Source organism: Pezoporus occidentalis, unplaced genomic scaffold, assembly GCF_034315485.1.
Source record: "Pezoporus occidentalis ecotype Australia unplaced genomic scaffold, CSIRO_AGI_Poc_V1 ctg124, whole genome shotgun sequence".
NCBI classification, from domain to species: Eukaryota; Metazoa; Chordata; class Aves; order Psittaciformes; family Psittacidae; genus Pezoporus; species Pezoporus occidentalis.
Window position 1 is genome coordinate 1912191 of NW_026913038.1, and position 16504 is coordinate 1928694.

Genomic DNA, 16504 nt, shown 5'->3' on the forward strand with positions numbered 1-16504 from the left:
TGCGGCTCTCCTGGTTCAGAGTCGCTGGTGGCGGGGTCGGAGCAGAGCGCAGGCTGCGGGTCCCTGGGGTGCAGGATCCGGGGGCCGAGCCGGGTGCGGGGGCACCCCGGGGCGGGTGGGTGCTGCCCGCACCCCCGAGGGCGAGGTGCGGTGCCCGGCGGCGCGGCCCGCGGTGTGCCCCGGAGGTGCCCCGGGGGCGCGGCGGGGCCGGGCGGGGGCCGGGCTGGGGGGTGGGGGGGCGGAGAGGGGGGGGCCGCCGTTCGCGGCGCTAGGACCGGGCGCGGCGGCGGGCGGAGCCTCCCCGCCGCTCGCCCCTCCGCCCGGCCGCTGCGGCAGTGTCTCGGAGGCGGGCAGGCGGCCGGTCCCTCCGGTCCCCCCGGCAGCATCCCGGCCCCGCCATGGCTGGCGTCGGCTTCGCGGCGCACCGCCTGGAGCTGCTCGCCTCCTACCAGGACGTGATCGGCGAGGACAGCCCCACCGACTGGTGAGCGCGCCCGCCGCCGCCGCCGCCCCTTTGTCCCCGCCGCCGCCGCCGCCCTTTGTGCACGGAGCCGCCCGGTATCACCGGCCGCGCCCCGCGCTGCGCCTCCCGCCGCCCCGGGCCCGCGGTGCCGGCAGCCCCGGCACACAAAGGCGGGCGGGGCGGCGGGGGGGGGGGTGCGGAGCGGTGTGCCCGGCCCGCGGCCCCCGGTGCCCGCACCTGCCCGCCGCTGCGGCCGCACCGGCCCGGGGCGCGGTCTCCGCTTTGTCTGCGCCGGGCCGGCACGTGCGAGCGCGGGACCCGCCGCCTCCGGGAGCCCGCGGCACGGCCCGACCTCCCGCCGGGCAGCGAGCGCGGGGAGCAGAGCATCCGCGCACGGCGGTGCGGGCCCGGCGGTGCCCCCGGTGCTGGGCCCGGCCCCGGGTCCCTCGCCATTGTCTGGAGCCGGAGCCGCGGGCAGGGGCGCCAGGGGAAGGGGGAGATCGCGGTTCCCTCTGCCCGGCGGAGCGAGGCCTGCGGGCGCCAGGACGCCAGGCATCCCCCCCCCTCCCGGTCCCGCTTTCCGCGGTACCCCAAGCTCCCGGGGTGCTCCATCCCCGCGGGGCCGCGGTGCATCGGGCCGGGACTGCCCCACCGCGGTGATGTGCTGCTGGCTCGGGACGAGGGGGCCCTTCCCCGGCGGGACCCCCGCGCTGCTCTGCCCTGCCTGCACCCCCCGTGCGGGGCACCCTGTGCTGCGGGCGCCGGGGCCCGGCAGGATCCAGGCACCGCTGCAGTCGGTGCAGCAGCCCGCAGGGAGCATCTCCCCATCACCCTCCTGGTCCTCCAGCACCCATCCACATCTCCCAGCCCCACCCGGGTGCCGTGGGGCTGGCTGGGGGTGTCTGACCCGGGATCCTCTCCTTGCTCCCCCAGGGTGCCTGTGCTGTGCAGTGGGGGGGGATGCTACTGGTATCCTGGGGTGCAGCTCGCTGAGCAGAGCTGGGTGCTGGATGCATGCTGCTAGTGCTGATGTCTGATGGGGATGCCAACCGTGCACCCACCACCCACTCTGGGTGCACCCACTGCCCAGCTTGGGGTATCCAGCACCTGGTGTGCATGCTGCTCTCTAACCGGGTGCCTGCTCTTGGGACACAGATGGGGTCTGGGAGCCCCCCGGGCTTTGTGCACCTGGGCAGGTCCCCCACCCCCCGCCCGGCCCCGGGTCTCTGGGGAGCCCCACAGTCCTGCTGCCAGCCCAAGGGCACTGTGGGGAGCGCAGTGTGTGCTGGCCAGGAGGCAGCTGTCAGCCCTGGGTACATCGCTTCCCGGCATCTGCTGCAACGAGCCCTCCCTGCCAAAGCTGCTGAGAGCAGCAGAAATGGTTCCTGGGAAGGCAAGAGCCAGGGCTAGGCTCCCCCCCCTCCCGGTTGGGCCCCCCCACCTCCAGCACTGAGCCCCATCCAGGCAGCGAGCCTCTGCCATCCCCATCCTCGGTGTTGAGCTTGCCCCATCATCCGCAGCGCATCCATCCCATGGTCACTGGGAGTATCCGGTACTTGATGCCAGGTGGGAGCAGCATCCCCACTGCAGGGCCCAGTGCCCCGGTGTGGGATGAGGGGTGATGCTGGGGAAGCTGTATTGGGCAAGGTGACGGGGACCATCCTCCCTGGTGGTGACCCAGCGTGGCTGAGCCAGGGGCTGTTAGGACACTGTGCAGGAGCCCAGCCCTGTGTTGGTGCCGAGGGATGTTGTGCTCTTGCCCAGTTGGGATCCCTGTGTTTATCCTGAGATCCTTGTGTTTAGTCCGGGATTCCCCCTGCTCCAGCCCGGTCCTGGAGGGTCCAAGCGTCCCCTCCCCCTGCCCGGCCCCGCGGAGGCTGCTGGGGCCCATTACTCGATCAGAAAGGAATTTGGTGCTGCCTTCTGAGCACGCCGACTCCCTGGAGCTCCCAGCCACATTGGAAACACATGTGCCCGGGCTGGGGTGGGCGGGCTGGGGCGATGCTACCCCTCCCCAGCCACAGCGTGGGGTCAGGCAGCTGCGAGTGCTGCATGGGTGCTGCTCCAGTGAGCCATGGGGCCATGCCAGGACAGTGGGGCCACTGTCCCCTTGGTGGGGTGATGGAGGATCTTCACTGGAATCCCCTAGCCATAGGGAGCCCACCCTGCCTGGGCTGCACCAGGCACCTCTGGTGATCTGCATGCCTGGAGCCCAGAGGTGGGAACAGGCTTGTGTGGGTTGGGTGGAGGGATTAAAGCCCAGGGAAGGGGGTGAGTGATGTAGGATGCTGCCTGCACCCGCTGTGACATGGCTGGTTCCTGCTGCTGGGGGGATGCTGTTGGGCTGTGGGTTCCTGGGACACCCCTGGGGATTCTGCTGGCCCTGCTCACCCGCAGACTGGAAACCTTTGGATCCTCCATCCTTGGATGTGCTGCCAGGCCATGCTGCTGGCCTGTGTTCCGGGCATGGCTTTGTTTCTGCTGCAAGCCCCGGCTGTGCTGGGAGCATCCCTGGGTGCAGGCAGCAGCATTGCACTCAGCTACCACCCTGCATGTTCCCAGGGGGAAGAGACCAAGCAGTGGGTGCCCACAGCACAGCAGGTCCTGGGCTGGGGCTGCATTTGCCCTTCCCCAGCACAGCATCACAGACGGCGCTTTGCAGCTGCTTTGCCGGCTCCAGGCCGGGAGCTGGCGCCGGCTGGGGCGGCCGATTAACGGGATCGGGATGTGCGGATTAAAGTCAATCTTGTTGGTGCAATTATCTGCGGCTCGCTGCCAGGGGCTCAGGGCTGTAGTTGCCAGGGGGTGGAGGACGCCCCCCTACTTGTGTTCCACACCCGCCTGCCTTCCCCTTGTCCTCCAGCACCCAGGGTCCAGCCGTGGCCCTGTTTTGGGGGTGGCTCTGCCCATAGGGACCCCCAGGTTCCCATCCCCCAGACTGTGGCTGGAAGCCGGGTGAGCATGGCTCTACTTGGCACTGGGGGATTTTGGTGCTCTGACAAGCACTGCACAGGCGCCGCCAGCCGAATGCCGATGGGCAGAACCGCCCTGGTGCAGGGATGGGGGGGTCCAGCACGGGCGGCCCCAGCTTTCTGGGTGCAGCGTGTGACGGTGGCAGGAGGTTTGGGTGCCTGCCAGGCCCCGGCAGATCCCCACTGCCTGCCTGCCTCCCCCGCTCCCCTCCGCTAATCACCTCGTCATCAGGGCAAGCTGCATCCCAGCTGGGATGGGGGGGTTGCTATGGCGACGGAGGATGCTGGTTGCCTAGCAACATCCATCCCCTCGCCCACCTGCCCTGGACCAATTTGGCATGTGTTCTCCCCCCCTCTATAACTGGCTGCATGCCCCTAGGGAGGTGCAGGCTGGTGGGGGTCCCCGTGGAGCCCCAGGAGGGGCTGGCCAGGGTGCAGTGGGAGCGAGAGGGGGTTTCCCATCCGCTGGGAATGGTTTCCAAGAAACAGTCTCCATGACGGCCCCATCACACCCCGGCGGCACATTGATTTGCTGCTGCTGGTGCACCGGCATACTCCCCCGGCCTGGTGCCTGCTGGGCTGGCAGCTCACGCAGCCCAGCACGTGAGCGGCCCCAAGCTCCCTGCCAGGCCATGGGGCTGGCCCCAAAGCTGGTTGGTAGCTGGCAGGGGTGGGGGGAGGACAGGGGCAGACATGCAAGGAGCCACAAGGCCACAGTGGCTTGTGTCATCGCACAGCTGCCAGCTGTTCCCTGTGTCCAAGTGACCCTTCTGTCCCCAACCTGGGGACCCTGCCTGCAGGGAGGGGGAATAGGCCCTGCCCAAAGCCCTGGCAGCCTGGCCCTTCACAGTGGTGATGGACAAGGGTTTGGGGTGGCTGTGTGGCAGCTTGGGGACACATGGGCAGTCCTCCAGGATTCCAGTGACCTCAGTGTTATCAGGATGGGGAGGTGGGAGGCTGGCTCATGCTCCTCCCAGCTGTGGCTGACCCACACTGCTTCCCCAGGGCCCTCTACACATATGAGGATGGCTCCGATGACCTGAAGCTGGCAGCATCAGGAGGTAAGCTGCTCTCCCCACAGCTCGGCTCTAGCAGCCTTTTCCCCGGCACCCATTCCTGGTGCTGGATGGACATAGGCTGATGGTGCTGTGCCAGGCGGAGGTTTGCTGGAGCTCTCTGGCCACTTTGAGATCCAGAAGGTGATGTACGGCTTCTGCAGCGTCAAGGACCCCCAGGCCGTGCTCCCCAAATACGTCCTCGTCAACTGGGTGAGTGAGGGTGGCCGTGCTGGTGGGGCTGTGCTGTGCTCACCAGAGCCACAGTGTTGGCAGGGGCATTGCTGGGTACAAGGCCAGGGAGGATGCGAGTACCCCCCTGTCCCACTGCCCGTGGTGGTCGCCCTGCCATCCATCCCTGCCATAGGTAGGTGAGGACGTGCCGGATGCCCGCAAATGCGCCTGCGCCAGCCACGTAGCCAAGATTGCCGAGTTCTTCCAGGTGGGTGATGCTGGGAATGGGGATGATGCTGCCGGGGCACGGACCCTGGTCCCTGACGGCTGCTTTGCCCCCTCCCCAGGGCGTGGATGTCATCGTCAACGCCAGCAGCGTGGAGGACATCGACCCTGGGGCCATCGGGCAGCGGCTCTCCAATGGTCTGGCCCGTGTCTCCAGCCCAGTGCTGCACCGCCTGCGGCTGCGGGAGGACGAGAACACCGAGCCCGTGGTAATGTCCCCATGGAGGCAATGGCGATGGTGGCGGCGATGGCAGCGGGCGGGGGGCATCCCTCCCGCCCGGGGCTCCTGTCTGCCACAGCCCGTCACCCCCTGTGCCGCTTACTGTTATATCCCCCCTCGCTGATCCCAGCCCCTCCGTCCCCCCCGCCTCTCCTCCGTCCCAGGGCACCACGTACCAGAAAACTGATGCCACCGTGGAGATGAAGCGGCTCAACCGAGAGCAGTTCTGGGAACAGGCCAAGGTGGGGTATGGGGAAGGCAGAGGGTAGTCCCTGGGGAGCAGGGTGAGCTGGTGGCAGGCTGATGGGCAGCCCCGTCCTTCATCCCCCCCCCACCAGAAAGAGGAGGAATTACGCAAGGAGGAAGAGCGGAAAAAGGCTCTGGATGCCCGGCTGCGGTTCGAGCAGGAGAGGATGGAGCAGGAGCGGCTGGAACAGGAGGAGCGGGAGCGACGCTACCGGGAGCGCGAGGAGCAGATTGAGGAGCACAGGCACGGCGGGGGCTGCGGTGGGGCTTGTGTGCGGGCATGTGCGTGTCTGGGGTGGCTGCGAGCGTCTGGGTGGGCGCATGGGTGCTTGTTCAGGGGAAGAAGTTGTTCCCGTTGAGGGTGCCGAGGCACTGGCACAGGGTGCCCAGAGAAGTGGTAAATTCCCCATCTCCGGCAGTGTTCAAGGCCAGCTTGGACAGAGCCTTGGGTGACCTGGTTTAGTGTGACGTGTCCCTGCCCATGGCAGGGGGAACGGGACTGGATGATCTTGAGGTCCTTTCCAACCCAAACCAGTCTGTTATTATATGATGGCGTTGGGGCAGGGGCTGGCAGGAGCCGGTGCCCAGCCCCTCTCCTGTGCCCCCGTCACAGGCGGAAGCAGCAGAGCATGGAGGCAGAGGAGGCCCGGCAGCGCCTGAAGGAGCAGTCCATCTTCGTAAGTGCTGTGGCGGGCATGGAGCCGGGCATGGAGCCGCAGCCTGGCATCACCCCCAGGGAAGGGCCTTTCCCAGCTGGGTCCCCAGGGCATCCCGGGGCTGGGGGTGACGCTGTGTCTATGCAGGGGGAGCAGCAAGAGGAGGACGACAGGCAGCAGCTCAGGAAATCAGAGTCGGAGGTGGAGGTGAGTGTGGTGTCAGCCGTGCCCGGTGCTGGACCTCGCTCCCCAGCCAGTGGTGCCCAGAGCATGTGGAGGGTGCCTGGGGGGTGTTGGGTCTCAGCCTCCCCCCGTCCCCGCAGGAGGCTGCTGCCATCATCGCTCAGCGGCCCGACAACCCCCGGGACTTCTTCAAGCAGCAGGAGCGGGTGGCATCGGGCAGCAGCGACGCCATCTCACCGGGCAGCCACAGGACAGGTGAGGGGCTGGGGGGGCTGCGGGCACCAGGGGGGCACAGAGACCCCCAGGGGAGCAGGTGAGTGTGGGATCTGGGGGGGGGATCTGTGATGTGGGGAGGGGGTGTCCCCTCTGCTGTCCCCAGCGCCATGGTTGTGGGTGCCATGGGCACAAGGATGGCACGGTGTCATCCTGCTCTGCTGTGCCGCCATCACCACCACTGCCACCACACCTCATGTGGCCCCTGCAGCCGGGGCAGCTTGGCAGGGGCTGGATGTCAGTGTCTTCAGCAAGGGGGGGCTCATCCTGCTCCTTGCTGGGTGTCGTCCATTCACCCTTCATGGCACCGTGCTGGCAGCCAGGTTGGCAGCGTGGTCGGTGCGGCTGGGGTTCGGGGTGGCTTGGGAGCTCATCCCATGGGGGCAGCTATGAGAGTAAGTGGGGCACCTGGTGTGCTCCTGGCTGGCAGGGAGTGACCCATAGAGAGGCTGGGCTGCCCCACAGTGAGGGGTCCAGCCCTGGGCCTCTCTTTGTGGCTCTGGGGTAGGGGCTGGCTGTCCTGGTGAGCACCTTGGCCACGGGGCCATGTCATTGCGCAGAGCTGGGGATCGTGCTGGGGTGCTGTGCCATAGGGCTGTGCTGGAGGAAGCCTGTGATGTGTGTTCCTGCTGTGGGGTCATGCCATGGGTCATGCCATGGGCTGTGCCATGGGCTGTGCCGTGGGGCTGTGCTGTGGAGTTGTTCCTCAGGGCAATGCCGTGGGTCTGTGCCGTGGGTCGTGCCATGGGCTGTGTTTTGTGGCCGTGCCGTGGGGCTGTGCCGTCAATTGTGCCGTGAGTTCGTGCTGTGCCTGAGCAGATAGTTGGTCCCAGGGCTGTGTCCTGGCCTCTCTTCCCACATAGCCTTGCAGCACCACCTTCCATTCTTCTGTCCTGCTGTCTTTCCATCCTCTTGTCCCACCATTCTCCCACCCCGCTGTCAGTGCTGCCTCCTGTCCTGCCATCCTCCCATCCCGGTGCCTCCGTGTCCCGGCCCCACCATGGCTGCGCCGAGCAGGGACTGACCCATCTCTTTGCTCTCTCTTCTCTCTCCGTCCGTCTGTCTGTCTGTCTTTCTCTCACAGGTCGTCTGCACTGTCCTTTCATAAAGACAGCTGACAGTGGGCCGCCTTCCTCTTCCTCCTCATCCTCCTCCCCCCCGCGGACCCCCTTCCCCTATATCACCTGCCACCGCACCCCAAATCTCTCCTCTTTCTTTCCATGTAGGTAGCTGGGAGACCCTGGGCATGCAGCTTCGGGGGGGCCGCACCGCGGGCGGCTGCCCCACAGCCCACCCCAGCCCCACAGCACATGGAACCGACAGCAGAGGCAGCGCCGCTCCCATGGGCACCCTACACACCTCAGCTGGGGCTGGCCCCATGGCGGGTGCTGTGCCCCTGGGGTGGGAGGATGCAGCAGGCTGTGCCTGTGGGGCAGCTTGTGCCCGTGGTATGGGAAGGGGACACCAGGCAGGCTGTGTCTGTGGGACAGATGGGGACAGGGCAGAGCTGTACCCATGGGGCACACCGTGCCCATGGGGCAGGTGGGGATGGAGCAGGCTGTGCCCTGGAACACGTAGGACTGTGTCCATAAGGCAGTGCAGGTATGGAAAAGGCTGTGCCCATGAGGCAGAAGGGGCTGGATGGTGCCTGGGGCCGTGTGGGACTGTTCCCCCCCACTAGCCAGGGATGGCAGGGCACAGAGCTGTGCCTGAAGGGGCTGGGCAGTGCCAGGGCCCAGCAGGGTGATGCGTGGGCAAGGTGGGTGTGCACCATGGCATATATGGGGCTGCCTGTGCCTATACCTGGCAGATGTGGGGTCTGTGGCTGCGTGGGGCCAGTGGGCATGCCTGGAAGGGCACATGGTGGTTGTTGCACCCATGGGTGCCTCTGCCCCGCCAGTGCAGGATGCAGTGGCAGGTATGTGGTGACGTGTTTGACAGATCATGGTTGGCGTGGGGCAGGAGCAGGGGCAGTGCTGGGGGGCTGGTCCCCTGCCTGTGTGCGCACCCCCACATCCACCCCCCGTCTCCCTTGTCTGCAGGCAGCCAGTCGGACGCGTACCGCAAGGCCTCGGCAGCGGGCTGCAGCCCCTGCGAGCGCAGCCCTGCCGCCACGCCGCTGGGCACGCCGGGCACCCGCGTGCCGGGTGACGACACACCAGCAGCGCCCAAAGGTGGGCGCAGGGCTGGCACTGCCCGGGCTCATCCCCGCAGCGCAGCCCCTGCTGCAGCCCCGCCACCCTCCCTTGCATGGCATTGTGCATCCGTGCTGTCCTGTTTGCATCCCTCGATAGACCCCTGCCCCGCCGGCTCTGCTGTGTCCCCAGCACATCCCCGCCGTACCCGCTGCTCCGCACCGGTGCATCCCCGCCGTCTCTGCTGATTCCCCCCACCCAGTGCTCCGCCGTCATTGTTGCATCCCTGCTGTCTCCAGTGCATTTGCTAACACCAGTGCATCCCTGCTGTCTCTGCTGTACCCCACCCCTGCATTTCCCATCTCCAGTGCATCCCTGCTATTGCCAGTGCATTCCCTGCGCCAAACATCCCCACCATGTCTGCATCACCCCAGTGCAGCTCCCACTGTCTCTGCTCCATCCCCCAATGCGACTCTGCCCTATCTGCCATCCCCACCAGTGTTGCTGCTTCCTTCCATGCATCCCCACTATCCCACTGCATCCCTAATGCGTCCCAGCCAATTATGCTGCAGTCTCCATGTGTCCCTGCTCTGTCCACATTGGCCCCTTTGCACCCTCTGGTGCATCCCAGCTGTCCTTCCAATGCACCTCCCCCTGTCCCCTCCACATTCCCTGAGCTTCACAGCTACTCCCCCCCACCCAAGTGGGGCCGAGTCACCCCCCAAGGGATCGCCTTGCCCCCCACCATGTTCCCTCCATCCCTGTCTCCTGGTGCATGCCATGGGTCCCCTCCTTGCCCACCCACTCCCACCCATCCCCGCAGCATCTCTCCGCTGCAACCACCCAAAGAAACCCCTCTCCCAAGTGCAGCCCTTTCCCTGGGTGTCCCTGAGCCCTGGATAAGGGGGGGTGCCCCCACTGACTGCTGTGCCCCCCTTGCAGACACCCCCAGCCCCAGCACCCAGGAGGCCGAGCCAGCCACCCCCGAGCAGCACTGGCCCTTCCCGGGGCCGGAGGACAAGGCTGCCGAGCCCCCCGGGGACGAGCCCAGCCCCAGGCCGGTGTGGACAGCAGGGGGTGACATCCTGGGGGACCTGGTGACCCTGGAGCCCGCTGAGCCCTCCCCGCCACCCACGGCCACCGAACCCCAGCCCGGGGGGACCCCCAACCCCGAGAGCCTCATCGACCTGTGGCAGAGCGACGGGGCTGCCCCCCCGGCGGCCTGGCCCCTGCCTGCTGCCCCTGTCCCCGAGGGACCCCCGGCCGCACTGCCCGACGAGGGGCCCCTGCTCAGCCTGGATGAGCTGCCTGAGCCCCCCGCCACCTTCTGCGATGTGGAGCAGGAGGAGGAGGAAGAAGAGGAGGAGGCAGCCGGTGGGGGGGGCCCCCAGCCCGGGGGGCTCGGCTGCCAGAGTGCCCCCCAGGAGGATGTCCCGGGCCGAGAGACCCCCCCCATCACCAACGGGGAGATGGCCCCCAAGGATGGGACGCCGGGTCGTGGGGAGCAGGTGAGCATTGACAGCGGGGAGGTGGTGGTGGGGTGATGGGGTGGATGGGGGGCGTCCTGACCATTGCCCCCACCCCAGGCCAGCGAGGGCTACTTTAGCCAGTCCCAGGAGGAGGAGGTGCCCCCCCCCGAGGAGCCATCGGCCAAAGCCCCCCAGCCTGTCTTCTACAACAAGCCCCCAGGTGAGTGGGGACGGGGAACATGGGGGGATTGTCCATCCCTCTATTGGACATCCCCGCCATGCTGACCCCCCCCACCTTGTCCCCCCAGAGATTGACATCACATGCTGGGACACGGACCCCCTGCCCGAGGAGGAGGAGAGCTTCGGGGGGGGTCTGTAAGCCTGGGCCCCGCTGCCGGCACCCGCAGCTTGCCCCGGCCGGCGTGGGGCATGGTGGGGGGCCACAGCTGGGGGCCTGGACCCCCCCATTACCCCGCTGGGGCCCCACAGGCTGAGGCCTCCGGGTGGGGGCCCCCCCGCTGCACCCCCACCCCAGGGCATCTTTTGCAGCCCCCCCATCCCCTCTCTTTTTTTAAGTTGTCGGTAGGAGCCATGTCAGCCCCCAGCTCCCCATTAGCAGCTCCCCCCCCCTGCTGCCCCAGCGCCCCTTTGGAGGGGGGGGACATGACACACGCTCGCATCCCTTGCCCAGCTATGGGACAGGGTCCTCGTTCTCTTCGTGCCCCCCCCCCCCCCCCCCCCGGGAGTCCCCAGTACTTTGCACGAGTTAAAAGCAAAAAGGAATAATACTAATAATGGATGAATATGGCAATAAAGTGACCTGACCGAGCGAGGCTGCGGCCAGCAGTGCCCCCCCCCCAACCCAAACCCCAGCAGGGAGCTGGTGTGGGGATTTCACACCCCCCCTCTTCTTTCCTTGCTGGGAGCCCCTCCCCCCCCATTCCCTATCCCTTTCCCCATTCCCGGTGACTGTTTTTGGAAAGCACAAGTTCTGTACCGGCGGTGTGCTCATGTCTGTTAATAAATAAAGAGACTCCCATGGGGGCTGCAGCCTGCTGGGGGCGGGTGCAGGGAGGGCTGGGGGGATCCCCTCAACGCCAGGAGCCAAACCCGAGCCACAAACTTTTATTCTCAAACTGTAACAAACGAAAAAGTTAAGAAACAAGAGCAGAGTCCGGGTCCCCGGAGCCCCCGGCCGGGGGGGGGTGCAGCAGGGGCCAGGCGGGGAACCAGCCCCTTCCGCGCCGGCGGCGATGGCCCGCGCCAGGGCGGGTGTCCCCGGGGTGATGGGGGCGACCGAACCCAAATTCCCATGCCCCCTCCTCCTCCAGTGCCGGAGGGGCACCCGCAGTAAGGTCCGGGGGTCCCCCGGTGCCGCTGTTAGACAGCGGTAGTCCTGCCGAAGAGGGGCATGGAGACCGGGAGGTGCCAGGGTCCCGGCTCGTAGGTGTCCCTGCTGCTGAGCTCCGAGTCCGTCCAGCTGGGAAACATGCGAGGGGAGCACTCTGCCTGCAGGTAGAGGTCCGGGCAGGCAGGGCCGGGGCTGGCCGAGCGGGGCAGGTGCAGTGAGGAGCCGTAGCCGGCATCCAGGAAAAGGGGTTTGTAGCTGGGGGGCTGCTCCTGCTTCTCCAGCCGCTCGTGGCTCAGGAATGGGGCGTTGATTTTGCGGTAGAGCCCCCGTGTGTCCATCAGCACCTCGCTGTATGGTGGGGGGGGCTCCGCCATCAGCAGCGCTTCCTCGTAACACGGCGGCTTTGACAGGTCTGACTCTGCAAGGCAAAGCCCCCCCCGGACCCCTGCTGCCATCAGTGCTGCGCCCCGCTTCTCCTGCCGTATCCCCCCCCAACACCAGGGAGAAGCGCACGCTGCGCCGACATCTCCTCCCTGCTCCTTACCGTGCCGGCAGCTCCAGGGCCGGGGGGGAGGGATGTGGTGGGGGTGATGATGGTGGGGCTCGAGGCGCAGGCGGTGGGGAATGGCGATGCCGGGGGGGCTGCCCCCATAACCCTCGTAGTGCAGCGGCTCCAGCTCCAGCGCACGTAGGCTCTGCTCCCGCAGCCGCTCCTCCTGCTGCCGTTTCACCCGCCGCCGCAGGTAGCTGCAGAAGCAGCACAGCAGCACGATGAGGCCCCAGATGAGCCAGAAGCCCGCGAAGCAGGTGAGGAAGGTGTAGGTGCCCTGGGACATCACCATCTTGGCTGCCGGTCCCGGGGGGAGGCCACGGCCTCTCCCTGCCCTCGGGGTGGGGGACGGGATGCTCAGGGCAGCCGCAGGGCCAGGGCAGGACCCGATGCTGCCAGGGCTACCGAGGGCATCTCCCCGGGCCGTGCCCGGCGGCGTCTCCTCCGGCCCGCGGGCGCCCGCCGTCAGGGGTCCGTCCTCGCCATGGAGCCGGGGGGGGCCGGAGCAGGTGGGTCAGGCCTGGGTGCGCTGGGCGGGCGGTGGGGCTGGGGGCCGGCGGGGCGGGCGGCGGGGGGCTGGGGCCGGCGGGGTCCCGCTGCCCATCGCTGGGAGGGGGCCGCTGGGGAGGGGGCCCTGCAACGAGACAGACGCGAGTGTGAGTGTGGCAGGCACGCGGCCGCCCCGTTCCCATGGCGATCGGAGGGGAGCCCTACGTGCACCCCCGCAGTTGCCCCCACGGCGGCAAACCCGCACCCAACCCCAGCTCCCCGCCACGGCGCTGGCGGGCACCCCCGGGAGCGACACGGGTGCTGTGGTCACCACAGCACCGACACCTTCAATGCCAGGGGGTGTCCGCTGGTGTTCCCCGCTCCTGCCCACCCAGTGCACCCCACATCGGCTGCAGAGCCCGGGCAGCTCAGCCCCCTGTGCTGCCAGCAGGGAGCCCCGAGGTGACTGAGGAAGAGAAGGAGGAGGAGGAGGGACGTGCAGAGCTGCCGGCTGCCTGCGGCACGTGGCGCTCGCAGGAACACGTGCACTGCGGCCATCGCTGGCCTCGCGGCCACCAAAGAGGCTCAGAGGATGGTGGCACCTTGACTCGGTGATGCAGGGCAATGGGAACTGTCACCCCTGTCAGGTCACTGCCTTTAGGCAGGGTGACAGTTTGGTTATGTCCAGCCAGGCACCAAACAGCGCATCCCAGGGACTGGGGGGAACATGCACATCGAGTGGGGAGCACCACCCATGGGTGTTCACAGATAGGCATGTAAGCATACGTGAGAATTATGGCATGAGAGAAAACTGCCCTGCCCATGGGGAGATGGGTGAATGCTGAAGTGCTGGTGGCTGAAGGCAGAAGGACCACGGCGGCATCATCGCTTCCACGTGCCTCTGCTTGGCAAAAGGGTCCCTATCAGCTCATGGGGCAAGATCCAGGTGACCATGGCAGGGCCACAGGGTGCCAGGGGGCTGGGGGGGCAGAGGGAAGGGCCAGCGGGGCCAGAGGGCTGAGCCCATCCGGAAGGAGGGATGAGGGAAGGAAGAGGCCGGGAGCTCTGGCCATGCTCTGCGGGCAGTGGTGGACAGCAGAGCCTGCTTCATCACACGGAAGCAGGGACAGGGGCAGTGTCGGGATGTCAGTGCCTGGGGAGGGGGTGCCCCTTTTCTGGGGCTCCCCAAGCTGACATCACTGCCTGGCCAAGGCCAGCTCGGTGCGGGCAGAGCCCGCCGGTGCCGCCAACAACAGGGTTCCCACCGGCAGCCTGGGTGTCCCCGGGGGCACCGTGTGGGAAGGGCCGCGGGTCGAGCACCGGGAGGGCTGCCAGAGGAACACCGGGAATGACGGCGGGGAGGGGAGTACTGACGGCGCCTGGAGACCGGGGGCGTTTGCATCTGGGGGGAGCGGGGCTGCCTGGGCCGTGCGGGCTGCGTGAGGAGCGGGGCCGGGCGGGGAGACACCCACACCGGTGGGGGAAAGGACCGGCTGCCCGGTTGGGAGCAGCCACCGGGCCGCCCGGCTGCCCCCGGCCGCGGCCTGGGCCCCGCTGCCCGCCCGGCGCCTCCGGCCGCAGGGGGACACCCCGGCGGGGACCTCCCCGCTCCCAGCGCCGGGCGCGGCAGCCCCCTCCTCATCCTCCTCCTCCTCCTCTTCCTCCGCCGGAGCGCGCTCCCGGCGGGCACGGACCGGAGCCGCGCGCCCTGCTACGCGCCGCGCGCCTCGGCCCTGGCCGCCGCTTGCCGGTGCCGGTTGTCCCGCGCGCCCCCGCCCCGGCCCCGCTGCCTCCGCGCCGCGCAACAGGCGGAGGCGTCGCGCCCGCTCCCTCCGCGGCTCCCGTTACCGGCGGCGGCGCACGTGGCTCAAGCGGCGGGCGGCGGCTCCATAGGGTGGCGGCGGCGGGAGGGGGAGCGGGGGGAAAGGAAGGGGGCCCGGTGCGCGCCCGATGCGCGGCGCCGCCGCCGCCTCCCGGCGCTGCCTTTGTCTCCGGTGAGCGCTCCCGCGCCGCCGCCGCGCGCCGCCCCGCCCGGGCTCCCGCCCCGCCGCTCCGCCCCGCCCTCGGCTCGGGGAGGGACCCGGGACCCGGCGGACCCCTCGCACCCCCACCCCGGGACCCGCCGGCGAGCGGGGGCTACGGGCACTACCATGGGAATCCCCTTCCTCTCCCCCGGGGAACGGCCGCGGGGTACCGGTGGCGTGAGGGCCGTGGCATCCCCGCGGGTGACCGCGGGAGACCCACAGGGCGGGGATCGGGGATGTCTCCCGGGTGACGGCCCCACGGTCCGGGTGGGGTGATGCTCCTGCTATGCCCCGTGGGGTGATGCTCCACGGGGTGATGCCACGGGCTCCCTCATCCGGTGGCCCTGCACTCGCCCGGGAGGTGGTTGGGGGATGCCGGGGGATGCCAGCCACCCACTGCCAGCCGCAGCCTCCTTGGGTGACAGGCACGGGCTCCCCGGGGGTGGCGGCCAGCGCAGGGACAGTGACAGGGGCAGTTTAGCCGCTCACGAGACCTTGACAGCCCTCACTGCAGCGGGGCTCACGGCTGTGCGGGGCAGGAGGCGAGCCTGGCCCCGAGGACGGCGAGGGACAGCGGTGGCACTGGGTGACACAGGAGCCTGCCCTGGGGGTACCCCGAGCTGTCCCTGCTCCCGGAGTAGACCCCTCACTGGCTTCGTGTCCTTGTGCGCTGGGGCTCCCCCGCCCTTTTGCCATCGGGGCCGTCACCAGCTCTTCTCTGCTGCGCCCAAGGCTGGTGGTCACGGTCCCCATGGGAAACCTCCCCAGGCTCCTTGGGATGGGGCAAAAGAGCCCCGCTCCCCATCCGCTGCACCCTGGGGCACCCCGGTGACAGGGCAGAGCCGTGCCAGAAGCCGGGGGGGGGGGGTGACCGGGTGTGGGTCCCCACGCAGGCTGTGACCCCGCCGCTGCTTCCTCCCCGTGGGCAGGCTGACGGCCGCACACACGGCGCATTGTTCTGCCGGGGCCGGGCCGGAAGGACTTCCTCCATCCCAGCCAGGGGACGACCTGGGGCCGCCGGGCTCCCGCACGGGTAGGCAGAGCGGCTGCGGCAGCCGGCCAAGCCCCGCCACCTCGCTCGGAGCAGGGCCGTGCTGGCCATGACTCCCCCGGCCCCCTTGGCCCCGGCTCCGACTCACCTTGTCGAAACTCGCCTCCTGCGATCGGACCTCAAAGCGTGGCCGCGGCCGCCCGGCAGAGCCGGCTCGACGGTTGTGGGGGTGCCCGAGCAGCACCCTCGGCGGGCAGGGGGCTGCGGCCATGCAGGGGGGCTCGGGTGCTCCCTCGGGGCGGGGGTAACGCAGAGGCGGGGGGCACGGTGGGGCCCTCTGTCATCGTCAGGCCAGGGCGATGGAGGGCGGGGGGGGGCAGGCCTCCGGCCCCGCCAGCGCCGGGGGCCGGGAGCTGCCTTCCCCTTCCCCACGGCGGCGGGGGGAGGCAGGCGGGGGAGCGCTCCCCGAGCCACATGGTGGGCTGGAGGAGGAGCCGTTGCCCAGGCAACAGCTGAGAGCATCCTTCACCCCTGAAAATCGTGTGCCGGCGCTGCTGCCACAGCCCCACGGCTAGAGACTCAGCACCCCGGACCCACAGCGCCCTAGCACCCACTCAGAGCTCCGTCAGGAGCTGCCGTGCCCGTGGGGCACAGCTCCAGACATACACCAGCACCCCCTGACCCACAACCTGCTCTCTACCCTCCCCTCAAGACAGGGATGTGGATGAGGCACACCGCAAATGTTGGGGCTGGGACAGCACTGGGCAGGGGGAGAGCTGGAGACAGGCAGGACCCCCTCCCTGCCCTGCTCAAAGCTGGGGCTGCCCCAGAGCCCAGCCCTTCCCGCACAGCCACGCTGGCGGGGTGACAGACACCACTAACACACTGGTGACCCCAGGACCCGGGTGCCACAGCCCCAGCAGTGCCGGCAGGGCGGCACCACATCCCTGGCTGGTGTGGTGGGAGCA

General features: G+C 68.8%; 2 protein-coding genes across 8 annotated transcripts; one reads left to right on the forward strand and one right to left on the reverse strand.

The window, feature by feature from the left end:
• The first annotated feature begins 274 nt into the window (after nucleotides 1-274).
• On the forward strand, nucleotides 275-11170 carry DBN1 (drebrin 1). 3 transcript variants are annotated; one of them, XM_062607614.1, is made up of 15 exons: nucleotides 275-484; nucleotides 4441-4496; nucleotides 4591-4703; nucleotides 4858-4932; nucleotides 5012-5158; nucleotides 5334-5411; nucleotides 5508-5659; nucleotides 6029-6092; nucleotides 6219-6278; nucleotides 6395-6509; nucleotides 7612-7749; nucleotides 8570-8701; nucleotides 9605-10170; nucleotides 10249-10351; nucleotides 10440-11170. In XM_062607614.1, exons 1-15 carry the CDS (start codon nucleotides 399-401, stop codon nucleotides 10508-10510), a joined length of 1956 nt encoding a protein of 651 aa, XP_062463598.1. In that variant the 5' UTR covers nucleotides 275-398; the 3' UTR covers nucleotides 10511-11170. The 3 variants fall into 3 exon arrangements, with proteins under 3 accessions (XP_062463598.1, XP_062463600.1, XP_062463599.1); XM_062607615.1 differs by lacking the exon at nucleotides 7612-7749 and having other exon boundaries at nucleotides 276-484; XM_062607616.1 differs by lacking the exons at nucleotides 7612-7749; nucleotides 8570-8701.
• Nucleotides 11171-11241: 71 nt separating this feature from the next.
• PRR7 (proline rich 7, synaptic) lies at nucleotides 11242-16152 on the reverse strand. 5 transcript variants are annotated; one of them, XM_062607623.1, is made up of 3 exons: nucleotides 15685-16152; nucleotides 12027-12229; nucleotides 11242-11900 (listed from the first exon to the last, which is right to left on the reverse strand). In XM_062607623.1, exons 1-3 carry the CDS (start codon nucleotides 16056-16058, stop codon nucleotides 11512-11514), a joined length of 966 nt encoding a protein of 321 aa, XP_062463607.1. In that variant the 5' UTR covers nucleotides 16059-16152; the 3' UTR covers nucleotides 11242-11511. The 5 variants fall into 5 exon arrangements, with proteins under 5 accessions (XP_062463607.1, XP_062463605.1, XP_062463610.1 ...); XM_062607621.1 differs by having other exon boundaries at nucleotides 11242-11927; nucleotides 15685-16137; XM_062607626.1 differs by lacking the exon at nucleotides 15685-16152 and adding an exon at nucleotides 14370-14521 and having other exon boundaries at nucleotides 12027-12666.
• Between the last annotated feature and the right edge of the window lie 352 nt (nucleotides 16153-16504).